Source organism: Saimiri boliviensis, chromosome 21, assembly GCF_048565385.1.
Source record: "Saimiri boliviensis isolate mSaiBol1 chromosome 21, mSaiBol1.pri, whole genome shotgun sequence".
NCBI lineage: Eukaryota > Metazoa > Chordata > Mammalia > Primates > Cebidae > Saimiri > Saimiri boliviensis.
This window is the reverse complement of record NC_133469.1, coordinates 25,070,767-25,091,262: the sequence shown is the minus strand read 5'-3', so window position 1 is coordinate 25,091,262 and position 20,496 is coordinate 25,070,767. Positions and strand designations below refer to the sequence as shown.

The following is a 20,496-nucleotide window of genomic DNA, read 5'->3' as shown; positions in this document are numbered from 1 at the left end:
TGGCCTTAGCGTCCCTGTTACTACAGTGGAAACAGAACTTGAGTTTACATTCATGTATTGCTGTTTTCTGGAGCTCAGCCTGGGGAAGGCAGACATTCAACAAATGATTATAAGATGGGGTGATAAGGACTGGCACCTAGCGGAGCGCAGCAGGCATAGCGGTGGTGTGGGAGGGGCTGGCCTTTCGGCTGGCGGAGAGCCCTGGCTGCCATGTGGGTTGAGGTTGCCTGGAGGGGAGGGGTTTTAACCAGGAAGTGAGTGCTGTTGGGTTTTAAAAGGCAGTGGTAGGATAGAGGGTGGCTGGGGAGACAGCTGGAGAGCGCTGAGGACTTGGACTTGCAGATATTGTGTGCCGGGAAGCCAACTCAGAAGACCCAACTGCCAGCCAGGCATGTATGCGGCTCTTTTTCAAGCTTTTTATTAATTCCGCCACATTTTCTGAGCACAGACTCAGTGCCTGGCCCCCTTGGCTTAGACCAAGTCTCATTGGCCCCTGCTTTCTGGCACTCACAGACTTACCTTTCAGGCGGGTTGATAGAGGCGCTTGCAGCTCACGTGGCCCGGTCTCCGCTGGAGTAGTGAAGGAGCTGCTTTTGGAAGTTCAGTAGCTTGCTGGGGGCTGGAGGGTAAATGCCTTTGACTCCACTGCCTGTGGAGGCCCATATAGTGTGGTGTCTGGAGAGATTTGAGATCCCACTAGGGAGGAGTGGAGCTTCGAGCCCCCTCCTTAAGAGAAGTCCTGGCTTCCATTTAGGGGCTTCTGAACCAGCCCTTCCAGTTTGACTCTGCCTGGCACCGCCAGGGTTCGCTTCCTGCTGGGAGGGGCCTTGCCCTAAGGGTTAGGGACCTGGGCTGGGGGAGGGCTTCGAGGAGGGGCTAGGCCCCGAGGGACTGAGGGACTCCAGGCTTGCTCGCCTTGAGCCCAGTTTTACCTGGGAGTGGCAAAGCAAGAAAAGCTGGTGGGGGTGGGAGCTTTGTGTAGGCCCCCAGTGAGCTTGATAAGGGAGGGAAGGCTGGGAGCTGGTTCCAGCCCGCCACGGTTCAGGAGGGATGGGCCACACTGCCTGGGAAGGGTGTGGCAGGGCCGAGTGGGGAGAGGGACCCTAAGAAACTGTCTGGGACCCTCAAGAAGGTGGTAAGACCTGGGGGAGTCCCTCCATCTGACTATTCATTTTTCCTGGGTGTTGTTTTTTTTTTTTGTGGTAATGCTAATGGGTGGAGGGGATCGAAAGTGCAGCCTTGGTATTAGAAGAGGGGGACTTGGAGGCCTTTCTGATGGTGAAGGGGACAGGGATGGGTCAGCCGGGTGCCTCTAGATTAGAGGCACCTGTTTCTTGTGAGGTGGGCAGCGCATTGTAGGATCAGAGGTGTGTGTTTTCTTTTTGAGGGTGATCACACACTGGCTGTGGTGAGGAGTGTGCGTGTGGAGTCCCCAGCCTTCCCGTGGCAGTTCCCAGTCTGACTAAGGGAAGGCAGGGATTAGGTTTGGCGAGGTGGGTGCTTCCAGGTGGGAGTTGGCCTGCTGTGGAGATGGAAGAGCTCCTGGTTCTGGCAGGGGTGTGGCTGCTGCACAGACTTGTCCTCTCCGGTTCTGGGCTGTTGCCCTGCGGCTTGGGCTTTGGTTTTCATTCCTCTGGGTGGGTGGGTGGGTTCTCTCTGGCAAGTGTGGGAAGGGGCCGCTCCCATTATCACACTAAGGCCTGAGCCCCTTTAAAGGGGAGGATCTGTTGCATGACCTTTGCAGCCCTGTCACCCGTGCTACAGTGAGGCCGCAACACTCAAAAGATGGTAAGCCGTTGGTGAGCTCTCATTCACAAAGTAAGTGGGAAGGGAGAGTGGGGCCTGGGACCTTGGTGGCCTGTTCTTGTGTGGGCAGGACACAGTGGGGCTTTCTGGGTGATGAGTGCAGGCTGCACATTCACGCAGCACATGCTCTTGCCCATGCTGCCTGGCAGAGGCCTGCCTGCTGGTCCCCTGATTCTCACCTTGGGCTATACCTGTCTCTGGGGTGGGCCCAAGGCACTAGCTTTTCCTGAAGTTTTTGAAGTGAATCTGGTGTGCAGCCAGGTTTGAGAGCCACATCTTTAGCAGGTGAAGCCTCTTTGTTGATAATAGAATCCACGGGCATAAGGATGGGTAGCCCACGCTGTTACCTACAGTGCTCATTAACTGCTTTACTCCAAGGGCCCAGTGGAGTCAGCAGTCACTCAGTGAATGAATTGGTAGAATCATTCATGTGGATTCTTGGGTAGTTACTAGGCACAGAGGGGTGAACAGCAGGAGGAACCTAGCCCACGTGCACTGGGGGCTCCTCCTGGGAGGTACTCTGGAGAGCCACCGACAGCCCTCGGCTGTAGCCTGGGCTTTCACAGCCTGCCTCACCTGGTTTTCTGGCTGCATTCTTGGGCTCTTGTTGACCTGGATGTAGCCTGGCAGGGCCTGACATAGTGAAGTTTGGGTTGAGCAGAAGTGGCCAATAATGGGGGTCCCTTGGACTCCTGGGACCTCTGTCTTCTCACTAGAAGAGAAGAGATTCGTCCCTGAGGTTGGTTTTCTGTGCTGTGTTATCTGGGCCAGGTATATAGGGACAGAGAAGGAAGAGTAGGAGGGGACTGAAGGGGCACTGAAGGCAGAGCTTCAGGTAGGGCCTGGCCAGGCCCGGCCTCCTTTGCTGGAACAGACAATGAGTTGTCCTGGGGTTTAGTTTGTATTTTAGGGAGAGAGGATATAAGACGGCGCCTGCCTCCTAGGAGCAGCCCATTGTCTGAGGGAACAGGTAAGGTCCCTGGGTGTGGTTCTGGTCAGTATCCTGGGTAGTAAGTCCTGTCCTTTAGAGAAGGGATAGCAACCTGGCGGGAGAGGGGGGTGTTGTGGGGGATGTGCAGTAGAGAAGATGGGAATGGGAATAGGGTCTGAGGAAGTAGGGGGTGGCGCACATCTTGGGTAGCTGGGCCCAGGCTGTCCTGTCCTGAGTGAGTGATCTGGGGGCAGATTTCTGCCCTAGCTTTTGTGCCCCTTCACCGCAGCCCTCCCCAGAACCCCATGGCCCTTCCCCTTTGTGGCAACAGCTGATATTATAGTTTCTGGCTGGCTGGTACCATGGGAACCTGGCTTGGAAGCTGGGAGGAGGATGGTCCCCACAGAGTTCCGATAGAAGGCCAGGAAGGTAATGGTGAAGAGGGTGAGTGCTCAGCCCGGACCCGTTCCTGGGCTCAGTCTGGCAGTGGGCATTTTACACATGATTCAGTCTTCAGAACACATCAGTGTGGTCCTAATCATTTTGTCAGTCCTCATTGTACATGTGACTCAGAGAAGTTAAAGAGAATCGTGCAGCTAGGGAATGGGTGGAGAAGCTCCAGGTGAAGTGTGTAAAAGCCTTGGGCACATTTGTGATTGAGGGCTCCTAACTCTGAGCAGTACTTGGGCTGGAGGGGAGCTGAGATTTTCATTTTGAGTAGGTTGATGGGATGGCTGCTCTGGACAAAACCAGGGAGTCTGGCTCCCAGAGTGGGATGGTGGTCCCCTGCAGGTGTCCCAGCAACCTCCCAAGGATCAGGGGCCAGAGAGCGTTCTCTGGGCCATCCTCATCCTTCGAGTCACATGCCACTCCTTAACCATCTGGTATGTGGGAATCTTCTGCCCCACGGCAGCCTGTGCCTTTGCTGAACACCTCCAGGAGACCCATGTGGGGGATGGTCTGGTTGTTGCAGGGACCAGAGCTGAGCTCTTGGGATTCTTTGAGTGTGGACAAATGAGGTGCTCAGCCATGGCCTTGGTGGTATGGGGACACAGGCAGGGGTAGCTTCTCTCAGCGACTTGTGGTAGATTGTCTCCTGGTAGATGGGCTGGGGGTGCAGGTTCTGGTGCTGCAAGGAGGTTGTCCTCTGGCTGTGGTAGGTGAACCCGAGCCCAGGGACCAGGCGGCAGCCCCATGCAGGCTGAGGGGAGAGGGTTGTTGCCAAAGTCCCACATTCCAGGCATGTGTTGATGCTGATAAGGGCAGTAGGGCTGGCTTAGCAGCTTTGGGAAGGAGGGGACTTTGACTTCATGCCCCCAGCAGGCAGCATGCACATCTTGCTTCCTGGTAGCACCCCTCCCCCACCTACCACCTCTGCTTCCAGATGCAGGGCCCCACCGGGTCCTGGTCACAGTCTGCAGAGGCAGTGCTGCTCTCAGCAGTGTTGCCAGCTCTGAGTGGTAGGCCTCTGGAGGCCCACTGATGGATTCTGCCTGCCCTGCCTCCTCAGTATTCGAGGATGCCATTGGAAATGGTTCTTCCTTTTATTTGCTGAAATTTGTTACTCTCAGGTTTGCCAGGAGGCCCCTTGTCCAAGATTTCAGTGTTTGGGAAACTGTAGTTTTGTGGAAAGATAACTGCTGCTTCCTCTGTGGTCCAGTCCCTTAACCTCTCCAGACCTCATTCTCCTTGCCTGTAAATAGATTGTTAGAAATATTTGAACCCGGGAGGTAGAGGTTGCAGTGAGCCAAGATTGGGTCACTACACCCCAGCCTGGCAACATAGCGAGATGCCGTCTCAAAAAAAAAAGGAAAAACAAAAACAGAATAGAGGGGGGTGTGTGTGTGTGTATGTGTATGTGTGTATGTATGTGTTTCCATAAAAATATTATTTAGGGCCAGGTATGGTGGCTCAAACCTGAAATCCAGCACTTTGGGAGGCCAAGGAGGGAGGATCACTTGAAGCCAGAAGTTAAAGACCAAGACCTGGGCAACACAGGGAAACCCTGTCTCTACAAAAATAGAGAGACCCTGTCTATTTAAAAAACAAATTATGAGCACGCAGTGGCTCACACCTGTAATCCCAGCACTTTGGGAGGCTGAGGCGGGAAGATGGCTTGAGGCCAGTAGTTTGAGTTTGCAGTGAGCCATGATTGCACCACTGCACTTCAGCCTGGGTGCCAGAGCAAAACCCTATCAGAAAAAACCCACAAAACAGTAACATAGAAGCCACATAAGCAAAAGCTCTTTGGGAGTCCTAATTTTTAAGAACGTAAACAACACAATTTTTTTTTTTTCTTTTTTTTTAAAGAGACAGGGTTTCACCATATTGGTCAGGCTGGTCTCGAACTCCAAACCTTGGGTTATCCGCCCGCCTCGGCCTCCCAAAGTGTTGGGATTACAGTCGTGAGCCACGGTGCCTGGCCCTAACAACACAAGTTTAGAACCAGTGGCAAGGAGGGTGCTGGGCATTTCCATCTTCCTTAGCTTTCACATATTGTTTCACCCTATCTCTTCTTAGCATTGGCTCTGATCGCATTTGCTCATGTAATGAATGTTTACGCCTGCTGCATGCCTGATGCTGTGGCTGGTTGGGACACAGGTTCTAACTTTGGGTACTGGTCTGTGGTGGGGGTAGGCAGGAGGGAAGTGGTGCTGACGTCGGGAGTGGGGAGAACAGCAGAGGCAAGTCTAGCTTTACCGAAGAGGGAGTTGGGTTGGAGTAAGCTCCTCCCGGAATAGGGCACAGCCTGCTGGAGCTCTTAGGTGTGTCTGTGGAAGGGATGAGGTGGGCTTGATGCCCTGGTAGGAAGTGCTTTGCATGCCAGACCTGAGCGTGGATGGACTTAATCCCAGGCATTAGGCATCCTTTGAAAGCTTTTTTTTTTTTTTTTTTTTTTTTTTGAGAGGGAGTTTCGATCTTGTTGCCTTGGCTGGAGTGTAGTGACATGATCGTGGCTCACTGCAACTTCTGCCTCCCAGGTTCAAGCAATTCTCCTGCCTCAGCCTCCCGAGTAGCTGGGATTACAGGCATGCTCCACCGTGGCTGGCTAATTTTGTATTTTTTTGGTTTTTTTCTTTTTCTTTTTTTTGAGCCTGTCGCCCAGGCTGGAGTGCAGTGGTGCTCACTGCAACCTCTGCCTCCCTGGTTCAAATGATTCTCCTGCCTCAGCTGTCCAAGTAGCTGGGACTACAGGCGCGTGCCACCACGCCTGGCTAAGTTTTTATATTTTTAGTAGAGACAATTTCACTGTGTTAGTCAGGATGGGCTTGATCTCCTGACCTGGTGATCTGCTGACCTCGACCTCCCAAAGTGCTGGGATTATAGCATGAGCCACCCTGTCCGGCCTATTGAAAGCTTTAAGCACGGGAGTGGCTTGATAAGTTGGGTGTTTGAGAAAGATAATTCAGGGTTATTGGACTCTGAATTGGAGGGTACAGGGACTAGGCGAGGGGTTGTAGGGGGGTGATTGTGTTCTAAACACTGATATTTTCACTTAGAGTGTCTCTAATTCTGCTCTTCTTCCCCCTCTAGACCTTGGTGGGTTTCCTGGGATTTCTCCCTCCTGGGTAACTCCTCTTGAGTGAAGCACGCCTGCTGCCCCAGGTATGGAGGCCCCAGCTTCTTTTGCTTTGGATGATTAAGACAGGGTGATGTTTTCTGGGTTATCTCTTGTGGGAACTGAGCCCGCCAAAGCCCTCATTTGTGCATTGTTGTCATAGCTGCCCAACTGTGTGATCCTGCTGGGTTTGACGGCTGTGAACCAGGTGACCTCTCAGGCAGTAGTAGAAGGGAGGTGCTCTGTGAGTGCTCCTCAGCTTTAGCCTCTTGACTCCTCCCCAGATTGGGCTTTAGCTCTTCCCTGCACCAGGAAGGTCTCATTCCTCTTCCCTGTTTCTTTTCTTTCTTTCTTTCTTTTTTTTTGAGACAGAGTCTTACTCTGTCGCCAGGTGCCAGGCTGGTGTGCAGTGGCACAATCTCAGCTCACTGCAACCTCTGCCTCCCAGGTTCAAGTAATTCTCCTGCCTCAGCCTCCCAAGTAGCTGGGCCTACAGGTACACACCACCACGCCCAGCTAGTTTTTGTATTTTTAGTAGAGACGGGGTTTCACCATGTTGGCCAGGATAGTCTTGATCTCTTGACCTCGTGATCTGCCCACCTTGGCCTCCCAAAGTGCTGGGATTACAGGCTTGAGCCACTGCGCCCGGCCCTTCCTTCCTTCCTTCCTTCCTTCCTTCCTTCCTTCCTTCCTTCCTTCTTTCCTTCCTTCCTTCCTTCCTTCCCTCCTTCCTTCCTTCCTTCCTTCCTTCCTAGATGGAGTTTCGCTCTTGTTACCCAGGCTGGAGTGCAATGGCGCGATCTCGGCTCACCACAACCTCCGCCTCCCGGGTTCAAGCGATTCTCCTGTCTCAGCCTCCTGACTAGCTGGGATTACAGGCGCATGCCACCGCGCCCAGCTAATTTTTGTATTTTTAGTAGACACGGGGTTTCAACATTTTGGCCAGGCTGGTCTCGAACTCCTGACCTTGTGATCCACCCGCCTCGGCCTCCCAAAGTGTTGGGATTACAGACGTGAGCCACCACGCCCGGCTCCAAGCTATGCTTCTTGAGGCAGAGAAGTGCCTGTTGATTTTGTTTTCTGTCTCTAAATCCAGTTTCTCAGTGCACCACAGAGACTCAGTTTAAAAGCACAGTGAAACTTTGTCAGCATTTTTCTCCTCTCTGAGTTCTTGGACAAGTCCTCTGCTGGACACTTTCAAGTTACCTACTGGACAGGAGAGACCTCTTCTTTCACACTTGGAGACTTTTCAGGCACAGGGCCATAGATTGTAATATTTTCCATAGTCATTGCCCAATTTTATCCATAAAAATCGCTTTTTAAGTCCTGGCACAGTGGCTCACACCCATAATCCCAACATTGGAAGGCTGAGGCAGGAGGATCATTTGAGCCCAGAAGTTTGGGACCAGCCTGAACAACATAACGAGACCTCAGGTCTACAAAATTTTTTTTTTTTTTTTTTTTTTTTTGAGACAGAGTTTCACTCTTGCTACCCAGGCTGGAGTGCAATGGCACCATCTCAGCTCACTGCAACCTCCACCTTCCGGATTCAAGTGATTCTTCTGCCTCAGCCTCCTGAGTAGCTGGGATTACAGGCGTGCGCCACCATGCCCAGCTAATTTTTTGTATTTTTAGTAGAGACGGTGTTTCACCATGTTGACCAGGATGGTCTCGATCTCTTGACCTCGTGATCCACCCACCTCGGCCTCCCAAAGTGCTGGGATTACAGGCGTGAGCCACCGCGCCCCGCTACAAAAATTTTAAAAATTGTCTGGGCATCATGGTATGCGCCTTTAATTTTCATTTACTCAAAAGGCTGAGACGGGAGGATCCTTTGAGCCCAGAAATTAGAGGTTGCAATGAGCTATGATTGTGCCACTGCACTCAGCCTGGGTGGCAGAATAAGACCCTATCTCCAAAAAAATCACAGAACTTTCACTGGATGCCGAATGTATCTCTAACTTGTTTTTTGTTGTTGTATTTTCCTTATTTGGAGTAAAATAACTTCATCTTTGATCTTTGGCTCTAGCTTCCGAGCTGTTTTTTTGAGGCACTGTGGGGGAGTTTGTGTGTTGATTACCTATGAAGGAGCAAGTGGGCTGTTTCCTTCTCCCCAGCTGCTTCCTTTGACCCTACATCCCCAGAGCCTTACCCATTTTCTTCTTGGCTTCCTCCCTTTGATATGCCCAGCCGGCATCCAACCTATCTGGCTGCCACTACTAGGACCTGCTGGAAGCGGTTGCTGGGAATTATTTGGGGTCCTGTTTGAACCTCACTTGCCATGCTCCAGATTTCCTATTTCTCCTGGGATTGCCTTTCAGGATTTGCAGAACCCCCTCTCCTTTAGAAGTGTCAATTGATGTTGGGTGCAGTGGCTCACGCCTGTAATCCCAGCACTTTGGGAGGCTGAGGTAGGTGGATCACCTGAGGTGGGGAGTTCGAGACCAGCCTGACCAACATGGAGAAACCCTGTCTCTACTAAAAATACAAAATTAGCTGGGCATGGTGGCACATGCCTATAATTGCAGCTACTCGGGAGGCTGAGGCAGGAGAATCGCTTGAATGTGGGAGGCAGAGGTTGCAGTGAGCCAAAATCGTGCCGTTGTACTCTAACCTGGGCAGCAAGAGTGGAATCCAGTCTCAAAAAAAAATGTCAGTTGGATCTTAGGACAATTTAAAAACATTATCAGGTTTTTATCTTTTAGATATTAGACAAGAGACTGCTTCTAATAAGGATTTACAGTAGTCTTTGTTTCCTATGGGCTCCTGTCTGGCTTGTGAGCTTATTTCCTAGGATGGGCAATCCATCCTGGACATTGCCACATTGCCAGCTGTCCCACCAATGTTCTGCTTCCTGTGTTGTTGTTATTGGTTGGGGGTCTAGGAGAGGTTGCTGCCTGGACTCAGTCTACTTGCTGATCGGGATCAAGTTGATCTCTGCTTCCCTTCTGAAGGTTTCTGTGTACTGTGTTGAACTGAAGGACATCTTACGTAAGAAGTGTGCGCAGCTCCAAGAGTTCTTCATAAATGATCATGCCCTTGTAACTGATGTGCAGAGTGAGAAACAAAACCATGGAAACCCCCCAGGTATCCTTAAGCTTAGTCACTTTCAACACCCCACCCATATGATTAGTGCTGTGTGCTTTTGAATGTATGCAAATGGAACTGTAATAGTTTCTTTGCTCTGGCATCTTTGCTCAAAAGTATATTTGAGAGATTCATCTGTATTGTAAGTCAAACCATGTGAAATTATCAGCAGTCAGCTGTTTTTTGACCCCTAAAAGGTAAATTCATATGGTTCAGCCTAAATGTTCAGTCCTGTTCACTGCCAGATCATAGTCTCTTATACCTGCAGCTGCCCCTTCTCAGGCTGGGCATAGGAGTTGTTTTCCAGCGTTGGGCCTTCATTGAGTGTGCCTGCCTGTTTGATGGGGTTTCACCATGTTAGCCAGGATGGTCTTGATCTCCTATGCCATCCAAGGGTTTTCTAAAGCTGTGGGCCCAAGGCCGGGGGTGGTGGCTCATGCCTGTAATCTCAGGACTTTAGGAGGCCAAGGTAGGTGGATCGCCTGAGGTCAGGAGTTTGAGACCAGCCTAGCCAACATGGTAAAACCCCATCTCTACTAAAAATACAAAAATTAGCTGGGCTTGGTGGCACACTGCACTCTTGTAATCCCAGCTACTTGGGAGGCTGAGGCAGGAGAATTGATTGAACCTGGAAGGTGGCAGTTGCAGTGAGCTTAGATCCAGCCACTGCACTCCAGCCTGGGTGATGGAGCAAGACTATGTCTCAAAAAAAAAAAAAAAAAATTTAACAAAAATAAAGCATGCGAGACTTCTGGTTGTTCTACTGCCTGGCCAGTGTTTAATGTTACCTGTCTTTTTCCTGATGGGCTTTGAGAGTCTTTTTTTTTTTTTTTTTTGAGACGGAGTTTCGCTCTTGTTACCCAGGCTGGAGTGCAATGGCGCGATCTCGGCTCACCGCAACCTCCGCCTCCTGGGTTCAGGCAATTCTCCTGCCTCAGCCTCCTGAGTAGCTCGGATTACAGGCACGCGCCACCATGCCCAGCTAATTTTTTGTATTTTTAGTAGAGATGGGGTTTCACCATGTTGACCAGGATGGTCTCGATCTCTCGACCTCGTGATCCACCCGCCTTGGCCTCCCAAAGTGCTGGGATTACAGGCTTGAGCCACTGCGCCCGGCCGGCTTTGAGATTCTTATTCTTTCTGGAACAGTCCTGTTCTTGTTTAGAAACATCCCCATTTTCCTTTCATCCCAGGAAGATACTTTTGTATTTTTTTATTTTTTGAGGGGGAAAAAAAAAGGATGGTCCAGGTCTCTCGACCTCATGCTCCTCCCACCTCAGCCTCCCATAGTGTTGGGATCACAGGCCTGAGCCACCCCTCCCAGCCTGGGGAGATACTCTTTTAGTCTTTGTTTGGCTAATCAGAATCTCATCTTTAGTGTCTTATCAAAATCTCATCTTCAGTGAATTTTTGTGCTCTTGTTTTTTCTGATTGTCTTTCAGCATGTCATCTGAGTCTTGTCCAAGCCAAGGGTCAGGCAGTGTTTTGTAGGGACAGTGTAGCAGCTCCTTAATGCCGGCTGCCTTGGAGCCTTTGCCAGGCCTGGGCAACTGCATAGGAGCCAGTAGTTCTTCCTGCTCTTGGGTCGTTCAAATGTTTTCTTTTTCTTTTTTTTTTTGAGACGGAGTTTCACTCTTATTACCCAGGCTGGAGTGCAATGGCGTGATCTCGGCTCACCGCAACCTCCGCCTCCTGGGTTCAAGCAATTCTCCTGCCTCAGCCTCCTGAGTAGCTGGGATTACAGGCATGCGCCACCATGCCCAGCTAATTTTTTGTATTTTTAGTAGAGACGGGGTTTCACCATGTTGTCCAGGATGGTCTCGATCTCTCGACCTTGTGATCCACCCGCCTCGGCCTCCCAGAGTGCTGGGATTACAGGCTTGAGCCACCGCGCCCGGCCGAAATGTTTTCTTTTATGAAGTAATGATGATAGGGTTTCTGTTTGTTTCTAATTCAAGTCTTTAATTGGCATTAAGAAATTGTTAGCTGCCAGGGTTGATTTTGAAATTGTGAGGTTGGAGAGTCTCTCCTGGAGCCTCAGGCTGGATGGCCGCAGCTCTGTGACTCAGCTGTGCTGGGTGCCTCCCTTTGGGGCTCAGTTATCTCCTCCTTTTTTTTTTTTTGAGACGGAGTTTTGCTCTTGTTACCCAGGCTGGAGTGCAATGGCACGATCTCGGCTCACCGCAGCCTCCGCCTCCTGGGTTCAGGCAATTCTCCTGCCTCAGCCTCCTGAGTAGCTGGGATTACAGGCACGCACCACCATGCCCAGCTAATTTTTTGTATTTTTAGTAGAGACGGGGTTTCACCATGTTGACCAGGATGGTCTCGATCTCTTGACCTCGTGATCCACCCGCCTCGGCCTCCCAAAGTGCTGGGATTACAGGCTTGAGCCACCGCGCCCAGCCCAGTTATCTCCTTTTAAGGTGTCCCTGGGGTGAGAGAGATGATCATGATAGTCCCTTCCACCTGGGTGGCCCAGGCTTTCCTCGCCCATTTAGTGCCTTGCATGTAGACTTTCCACCTATGGTCTGCTGTGCTGCCACTGCTTGTCCTCCCTCCCTCCCATGCAGACCTGTGCCTGCCACTCAATGCCTGCTTCTCTGATCAGGGTTTATGGAACCCCCTGGCTTGGTCGCCATTGTGATACCTGTGGTAACAGGCTTAGCCTTGCTGTGGCACATTCTAGGTCTACCGTTTGCATTCTCCAGCCTGCGAGCTTGTGTACTTGGGAAATGTGTCTTCATTTTGGGGGCTTTCTTCCACTTGACACCCATCCCTTGAGTGATTACTGCTTGAGGAGCGCTTGGCTTTCAGGCAGTAGAGAGCTTTCCAGGCAATGGTGTCCAGGTAAAAACAAAAGAAGGGGGGAAAAAAAGCTTCTAACCTAGCCCTTCTAAGACTTGAGTGTGTGTTTGAGACTCCAGGGCTCTTGTGGTTAGGGCTGGATGAAGCCTGAGCATCTGCATTTCTGGTAAGATCTTTGCTGGTTCTGTGCTGTTTCTTGGATCGTGGCCAGTGAACAAGAAGAGCAGGGAGATGGGCTGGAGGGGACTGCAGAAACCAGTGAAGGGGCTGTTTTGCCTCCTGACAGATGTGGCTGCCAGATTCCTGCCTTTTCCTCACCTACTAGGAACAGCAGCCACACCTGCTCTGCTGGCCTTGCATGGGCTCCTGCCCTGTGGCTGCCAGAGAGCCTTTTACCCCACAGTCAGGCCACTCTTGGGAGGCAGGGTGGTCTTGGGATGGAGTTTAGAGGTGAGCAGTGTTTATAGTAACTATCACAGTCTTAAATTGTTATTCTGCTTTTTTTGGGGGGTGGGGGACAGTCTCACTCTGTCATCTAGGCAGGCTGGAGTGCAGTGGCATGATCTGGGCTCACTCCAATCTCTGCCTCCCAAGTTCAAGACATTCTGTTGCCTCAGCCTCCTGAGTAGCTGGTACTACAGGCACCCACAACCATGCCTGGCTAATTTTGTGTATTTTTAGTAGAGATGGGGTTTCACTGTGTTAGCCAGGATGGTCTTGATTTCCTGACCTCATGATCCACCCGCCTCGATTTCTCCAAGTGCTGGGATTACAGGCGTGAGCCACCACGCCCGGCCGTTACTCTGTTTCTTTAAGCAGTGTTCCCTTGCTTCTCTCCAATATTGTGTCTCAGAACTCTCAGCCAGATTGTGCCAGGCCCGGGGCCTTCCCTGTTACCAGCCCTAGTAGGGGAAATCCAGCTGCAGATCTCCAAGGTCTCATCCTGACCTCATTCCTTGCTGGCTCCAAACCCAGAAGTGATGAGAAGAGGGAGGGGACCGAGGCTGTACCTTTTGGGATAACACAGTTTGAGGCACCTTCTGCCCAGCTCTCCTCTCAGCAGCCCATTCCAGCCTCTTCCTTATGCTAGGTTGTTAGCCCAGGCTTCCTCACCTCTCAGAAGGGGCAATACACATGTGCGGGTGGCTGGAGGACCATGCAGGGCTTGGCCCTGCTGTGGGCAGCACTAGGTCGTCAGTAGGACCAATGGCATTTCAGGATAGGCTTGGGAAAGTCATTGGGCTGGGATGGATGCTACCTCCTTCACTCTGGGCTACAGGGGCGTGGAATAGGCTGGCCTGAGGAACAGAGGAGGAGGAGGCCTGCTTTAGGTCGCAGTCACTGCATCACCAACGTGTTGAGTGGAACCCGAGTGTTTATTTTGTATAAGCTGCGTTGGAGGGAGCTGGGCTCCTGGCATTTGTGGGGCCTGTTGCTTTCCAGGAGGATGGTCTGGGAGAAGAGCCAGGAGCTGCTGGCCGGCATCCAGGTCTGAGCTGGATTACATGGCTGGGCTTGCCCAGAGCAATGAGCCCCACCCACCACCAGCCCATGCCTGGAGGGACAGGGAAGAAGGTCATGGAGGGTGGGGGTGTTCCCAGAGGAGCAGCAAGCACATCCTGGGTCCCCAAAGTGGGCTGCATGATGTGGGCCCCACCTTGTCACTTCAGGTAGAGGAGCTGGGCAGACCCTGTCCCCTGACACTGAGTTGGGAGAATGCACCCAGGTGAGGCCCAGTTGTGGACAGGCAGGCAGTGTTGGGAGGTGGGGAGTGCCTGTGGAGGTGTAGGCTGAGGCCTTCCTCCTGGCACACCAGTGCATGGCGGGCAGTGCCTCCTGCAGCACCCCCAAGCAGCTGGGCAGTTGGAAGCCTTGTGTGAGTGGCATCCCTGGCCCTGCCTGCATTGGCTTGGGGTCATCAGACCACAGCTCTGGACTCAGTCTTTGGGCCTTCACTCTGCTACCTACATGCTCTTGTGACCCTGGGCAAGTTGCTTAACCCCCGAGAACCTTTTAATTTCTTACCTGAAACTGCAGAGATAACGCCCCATCATTGGGCCTGTGGGAAGATTGAGGAGATCAGATCTGCCCACACGAGGGCTGCCATCTCATACAGGGCTGTGGCCGTGGGCGAGGTACAGCCTTAGCCCTGCAGAGCTATCTCTTGTCTATGAAGGCTTTCTCAGGGAGGACTTCAGGCCATGGGGATAGGATGAACAAAGTCCTGGGCTTGTGACTGGGGCTGGTTGTGTCCAGGGGCTGGGCCTTGGGGTGCTTCTGGATCCTGGTTGTCTCCCGCCTGGCTGCCTTGTGCCCTCTTGGCAGTCTCTCCCATGGCTTCGGGGCCCCTGGGAAGAGGCTGAGCTCACACAGGGCTACCCCTTGCAGCTGCATCTGTCCGAGCCACACCTGAAGTGTGAGGAGACTATAGTTAGGGGTTGGTCTGGGACCAGGGCTGATGCTGACCTTAGGCTTAAGTTTGGGGGCAGATGCAGCATGTTTGGAGCTCCCTCTTACCCTGGTCAGGTGTACGTAGACCTCTGGGGTGTGGATTTTCCTTTGTAGCCCTACCCTGCCCAGCATGGCTTCTCAGCCTGGCATGCTTGTCCCTCCCACCTGGCAGTGGAGCTCCGGTGGGCTGTGGGTGGTCTTGCTCACTCAGCAGTCTTGGCATCAGCTGGAGGGGTCCCATTTTACTGTTTTTTTTTGTTTGTTTTTTTGAGGCAGAGTTTCGCTCTTGTTACCCAGGCTGGAGTGCAATGGCACAATCTCGGCTCACTGCAACCTCCGCCTCCTGGGTTCAGGCAATTCTCCTGCCTCAGCCTCCCGAGTAGCTGGGATCACAGGCACGCGCCACCATGCCCAGCTAATTTTTTGTGTTTTTAGTAGAAACGGGGTTTCACCTGGTTGACCAGGATGGTCTCGATCTCTTGACCTCGTGATCCACCCGCCTTGGCCTCCCAAAGTGCTGGGATTACAAGCTTGAGTGCCGCGCACGGCCCCATTTTACTGTGAATTTGTTTGGGCTGGGAGGTGGTTAAGGTGCAGCTCCTTGGAGGTGGGCTGGGAGGAGCTTCTCAGTCCTCCAGCATAGCCCCAGGCCTCCTGCGGGAAGCCCAGTTCTGGGGAAGTAAGGATGAGCTCTGGGGAGGAAGGTGGATGAGAAGGATCCTAGGAGGGCTAGGTGGGGAGGCCTGCTTTGGGCGCCCCCCTTGCCTGGTCTTAACCCTCCTCCTCAGGCCTCCCTCCTGGCTGGGTGTGAGCCAGAAGATGTTTCAGTCTGGGTGCCTGTGGTGGCCTCCAGTAGGGCAGGTTTTTTTTTTTTTTTTTTTTTTTTGAGACGGAGTTTCGCTCTTGTTACCCAGGCTGGAGTGCAATGGCACGATCTCGGCTCACCACAACCTCCGCCTCCCGGGTTCAGGCAAGTCTCCTGCCTCAACCTCCTGAGTAGCTGGGATTACAGGCACGTGCCACCGTGCCCAGCTAATTTTTTGTGTTTTTAGTAGAGACGGGGTTTCACCATGTTGACCAGGATGGTCTCGATCTCTCGACCTCGTGATCCACCCACCTCGGCCTCCCAAAGTGCTGGGATTACAGGCTTGAGCCACCGCGCCCGGCCTGGGCACGTTTTGCCTGTAGGAGCCAGACATTGAAGATAGGGTATCATGTGGCTGAGACCACACCCTGATTTTGACCCCAACCTGTAGGCATGTAGGCAGGCATGAGATGTGTTTCTGTCTGCCGGTGGCAGGGCCACCAGCCTGGCCGCCAGAAGGAGCCATGTGGAGGCCCAGTACTGGGAGCAATTATGCGTGTCTGGCCTCTTGGAGGCCAAGGCTCTGGGCAAGGTGGGTGTCCAGGCTGAGTTGGGCAGTGCCTGTCAGAATAGGGGCTGGAGTTCTCTGCTTTCTGCCTCAGCAGGGATCACTTTGATCTGAAAACCTCCTCTCTCCTGGCCTTTGAAAGATACTGACCAGAGCACACTCTCCTGCACTTCGCTGGGTGCTTAGAAAGGCCTCGAGGTGACCCTGTTTCAGTATCCCCTTGGGCCCCTGCAGCCACATGGACTGACCAGAGGCTCCACATTTGGGCAGGTGTGGTCTGACCTCACATAGGACCATGGGCTAGTGGGTCTCCCAATGAAGGGGGCTGCTCCAAGTGTCAAGAGGCAGTGAGGGGTGCACAGAGCCCTGGCCTCTGCCGTCCCCATTGGCTATTTGGCCAGTCTGCGTTCGGGGAGCGAGTAGAGTGATCCAGGGTGCATGGGGAGGGGACCTGCAGGGTGGTTTTGGCCTGGGACTTTGACTGCCCTCTGCAGCTGCACTGTGAGGGCTGCCCACCTGGGGCGCAGCCGGGAGGGACAGGGCCCTGTTCCCACTGTGCCTTTCCAAGCCGCTTCCCTGTCGCCCTTGGTCTCAGTGCCAGTTGGAAAATTGAGGCAGAACCGATACCCCTAGGTGGTCTGGAAATCATCAGTGGGAAGAGGGTGCCTGTGCCCAACGCTGCAGGTGACATGTCCCTCCACTTTCAGCCCCAGGTTTTCCTGCCTCATGGGGAGGTCAGAGGTCAGAGTGAGTGCTGGGTTTGAGGCTCAGCTGTGTGCTGTGTGAAGATGAGAGGGGACCCAGCCTCATCACAGGGACAGAACACAGAGGTTCCTGGGTGACCCTGGGGGTCCAGTGACACAGCACATGATCGGGCATTCAACAGTGCCCAGTAAAGGTTAGTGGTGATTCCAGGAGGGAATGGCGGGGTATTGTGCTGAGCTACTGAGATCAGAATGTCCTTTGAAAACCTCTGCCTAGAGATTCATTTCATTTGGAGGTGAAGTTTACATGCAGTGAAGTGCGTAAAATTGTGTTTTCATCTACCTTAACCCAGATTCCCAGCAAGATAGAGAGCTGCCCTCACCGCAAAAAGTTCCTCATGCCCCGTCCTGGACGGTCCTCACCTGTCCCTCACAGCCTGTTCTGATTTGGTTTTTATCCTCAGTCCATTTTGTCTATTCTAAAACTTGATGTAGTTGGAGTCATGCAGTATGTACTCTTCTTGCAAAAGGCTTCTTCCACTTGGTGCCACAACTGTGAGGTTCATCCATGTCTCTGCATCATTTCTGCCCTTTGTATTTTTAGGGTTTTAAAAGTAATATTTTAAAAAATATGTTGAGTATTACAGAAATGAATAAAATATACAGATACTTTGGTTTTTCTTTAATCCCACTCCCAAAGATAATGTCATTTAGCAGTTGGGTATGTGTGCCCCCAAGGTTTTTCTTGTCACAAAGTGGACTTGCTGGGGTGGATAGGCTCTGACTGGGCCTTCCTTACTGTTCATTGAGGGTGAACTGAGGGGTGAGGCTGCTGTGGCTGCCTCTACAGGGCTCAGGCATGTGCCGCCAGTGGCTTGAGAAGCTGGAGCTTCTCTGCCGTTCCAGCCCCCTAGCACCTGCCTGGGCCCTGGGCCTACCCTCCGTGTTGGGGACATGACTTTCTGGCTTTCTTGTGGCAGGGACTGGGAGGGTAAGGAAAGCAGAGCAGGTGGGTGTTGACTTCCATAAACAGGACCGTGTGCCTACTTCTAACAGAGGGCCTGGGAAGGTAACCCCAAGGCCTTGTGTTCCTTCCTGCAGACCTTCTGGGTTCCCCAGAGAGCTGGCCCTCCCTCCAGCTGCTGAGGTTCCTGCCCTTCCCAGCTGGGGCCAGTCCACCTACAAGGGGAATCCCAGAGCTGAGGGATCCTAACTGGTGAGATTTCTGTGCTCTCTTTCCTGCCCCTCCCTGCAGACCCCTGAAAGCTCTGTCCCACGGAGGGGCTGGGTCAGAGCCTTAAGTTAATGCCAAGCTGGCCCTGGTAGCCCAGGCCTGCTGCCCCACTGCCCCAGATCCTGGGTGTCCTAGGAGCCAGTGTTCTGGGTGGGCAGTAGGCCAGGGCTAGGCGTGCTAGCCTTGGGGCTGATAGGCACGCTGCCTGGGCCTGCTGCCAGGGTCTGCTGGGTGCCAGGCGGCATCCTCATCACAGCCTGCAGTCAGCTGCTGCCAGGGCTGGGCACCAACACTCCATGTTTCTAATTACCTGACACTCCCCAGGTGGGGCCCTCCAAGGTAGGCACTTGCTGTTTCATGCCCAGTGGTAAGCTGGTAGGGCAGAGGTCTGTGGCTGAGAAGGAAAGAGCAGTGCTTAGTAGGAGTGGTGTGGATGGCAGGCTTGTGGCATTGTGCTTGCTGTGAACTTTCTGCACGTGGCTCTGACACCCACTACCTCAAGTGGAGGGTGCAGGGAGGAGCCCTGCTCTGTCCTGTGTCACGGCTGACCCAGCCTGGGGCCATCCTTCCTTGGTGGGGAGACCTAGTCTTAGCCTGTGCTGGTGAAGTGCATGTCAGGGCCAGGCAGTGGGCACTGACAAGGGTGTTCCCACCCCCACTCAGGTGCCCCCCAGTCCTATTCTCCACCCATTCTCTGCATGGCGTCCAGTAGCTGACCTGACCTCTGGCAAGGTCAGGTGACCCCTTGTTGCAAAGTTTGGCGGGTGCTCTGCCCAGCAGGGCTCTGGTTGACCGAGGTCGTGAGGGGCAGTGGTTGGGGAGCAGATGAGGTGGTACAGGGCTGGATGGTGGTGTCTGATTGTCTCCAGTGCGCCACCCAGAGTCTCTATCCATTTTTTTGACTGCTCCCACCAGTGTTTCAGTGGCTTCTGCTCCCCAGCCCCCACTGCCCAAGACTGGCCTCAGCCCAGTTAGCTCACTGGGCCCAACCCTTGCTAACTGTGGACGCTCTTGGGCTTCCTGCCAACAGAGCTGATTCTGCTGCCCTCTGGGCCTTTGGTGGGGTCCTGGACCAGCCATGCACCCCTCCCCTCACACCCTCTACCCAGAGGGGAGCTGCCTAGGGGCTGGAGAGACAGCTGGTCTGCTGCAGCTCTGTGCCGGCACCCCGGGTCTGGTCACATTCCTGAGGGACCTGCTGAGCCTCCCTGGCCCTGGAGGTGGAGTGGGGGAAGGGCAAGTGGGGATGGGCCACTGCACGCCCCCTTCACGACCCTGGCTCCATTCCGTAGAGGCCCAGGCTAGCAGGTGTGGGGTGCAAGGACCCACCACCTCAGTATCCCCACTCCCGCAGGACCTAGAGCCCTGGGGGTGGGAGGGAGCCCGCCCGCCTGCCTGCCTGCCTTCTCCTGGCAGCAGCTGCCCAAGGCTTTGGCAGGCCAGTATTGAAAGGCCAGGCCTGCAGCTTGGGCAAACCCTTAGGCAGCGAAACCTCCAGAGAGGGAAGGCCATGTGGCCTGCTGGGGGGGCTGGGCCCTCTGGGCAGGGAGGAGTTGAGAGCTGATGGGGAAGGGAAGGAGCAGGGGAGCCAGAAGCGGTTGAGACTGGTTCTTATAAATAGCCCTTGCACAAGTGGCTCCAATTTTGACCTTTTGTTATGTAAATGTGGCCAGGCTGGGAAGGGCCTTGCCCAGGCCTCCTGCCACCACACCAGCAGGCCAGGAATTGTGTCTGCCACCGGGCCCCCTGGCCTAGGTGGCCCCTGGGGTGTGTCCTTAATCTGTGTGTGTTGGTGGGGGGAGGTATCACACCCTCTAAACTCCCTAGACCTGCTCCCTTGTACTTACTTTTCCTGGCCGTCAGATGCAACTGCCAGGCTCTCCTGCCACTGTCTCCTGCTGGGCTGCCCCTGGTGCCCCATGCTTCCCTTCATTGCCCTTCCCTCCCTTCCTCGCTGATGGCTGTCCAGGTGACTGTGTCTGTCTTCTCTTCCCCAGGTGACCAGGCATTGATGCACCCCCAGGAAGGCCACGCGCTCAGGAGGCCCCTCCCTGCTGGCTGCTGCTCACATGGTGTCTGGGCCCCTGGCACTCCGGTGAGGCGCAGGGGAGGGAAGACCACCACTGGCCCCCTTTCCCAGAGCTTTCTAGGTGATGCACAGCCCCACAGCTCTCAGCCTGTCTCCCTCTCTGTCTGACCCATGGTCCTTTGTGTATACACAGCACTGGGCAGTGTGGAGGGAGCGTAAGGGCCACTGGGCACTGGCAGAACTGGCACTGACATTTTCTGGGGGCGGGTTACTGGAGCCCAGTGTGGAAGCCACACCTTGGGCTCTTTGTCCCTGTGTGGTGGGTTGAGAGGGCAGGGAGTGGAGGAGGATTGGTTCATGAAGTCAGCAGCCTATGAGCACCCTCCTTAGCTGCTCTGGGCTGGACTGCTAGGCACAGCCACTGGCAGGTGCTTGCTGCCTCTTGCCATTAGGCTCTGAGTACCAGCAGTGTCTCGGGCAGTGTTGCACCCTCGTGTGTTCACACTGAGCTCTGGCA

General features: G+C 53.7%; 1 protein-coding gene across 5 annotated transcripts in view; it reads left to right on the top strand.

Moving 5' to 3' along the window:
* The window catches only part of HIC2 (HIC ZBTB transcriptional repressor 2), a 32,598-nt gene that overhangs the window by 3,044 nt on the left and 9,058 nt on the right, over positions 1-20,496 (top strand). Inside the window, exons 2-3 of one of the 5 annotated variants that reach the window (XM_039462509.2) lie at positions 6,272-6,343; positions 19,948-20,045. In XM_039462509.2, coding sequence (XP_039318443.1) covers positions 20,020-20,045 — 26 coding nt within the window. In that variant the 5' untranslated portion in view covers positions 6,272-6,343; positions 19,948-20,019. Of the gene's footprint in view, positions 1-1,667; positions 20,046-20,496 lie in introns of those variants that run through there. The other 4 variants (XM_074391230.1, XM_074391229.1, XM_039462510.2 and 1 more) reach the window with 4 other exon arrangements.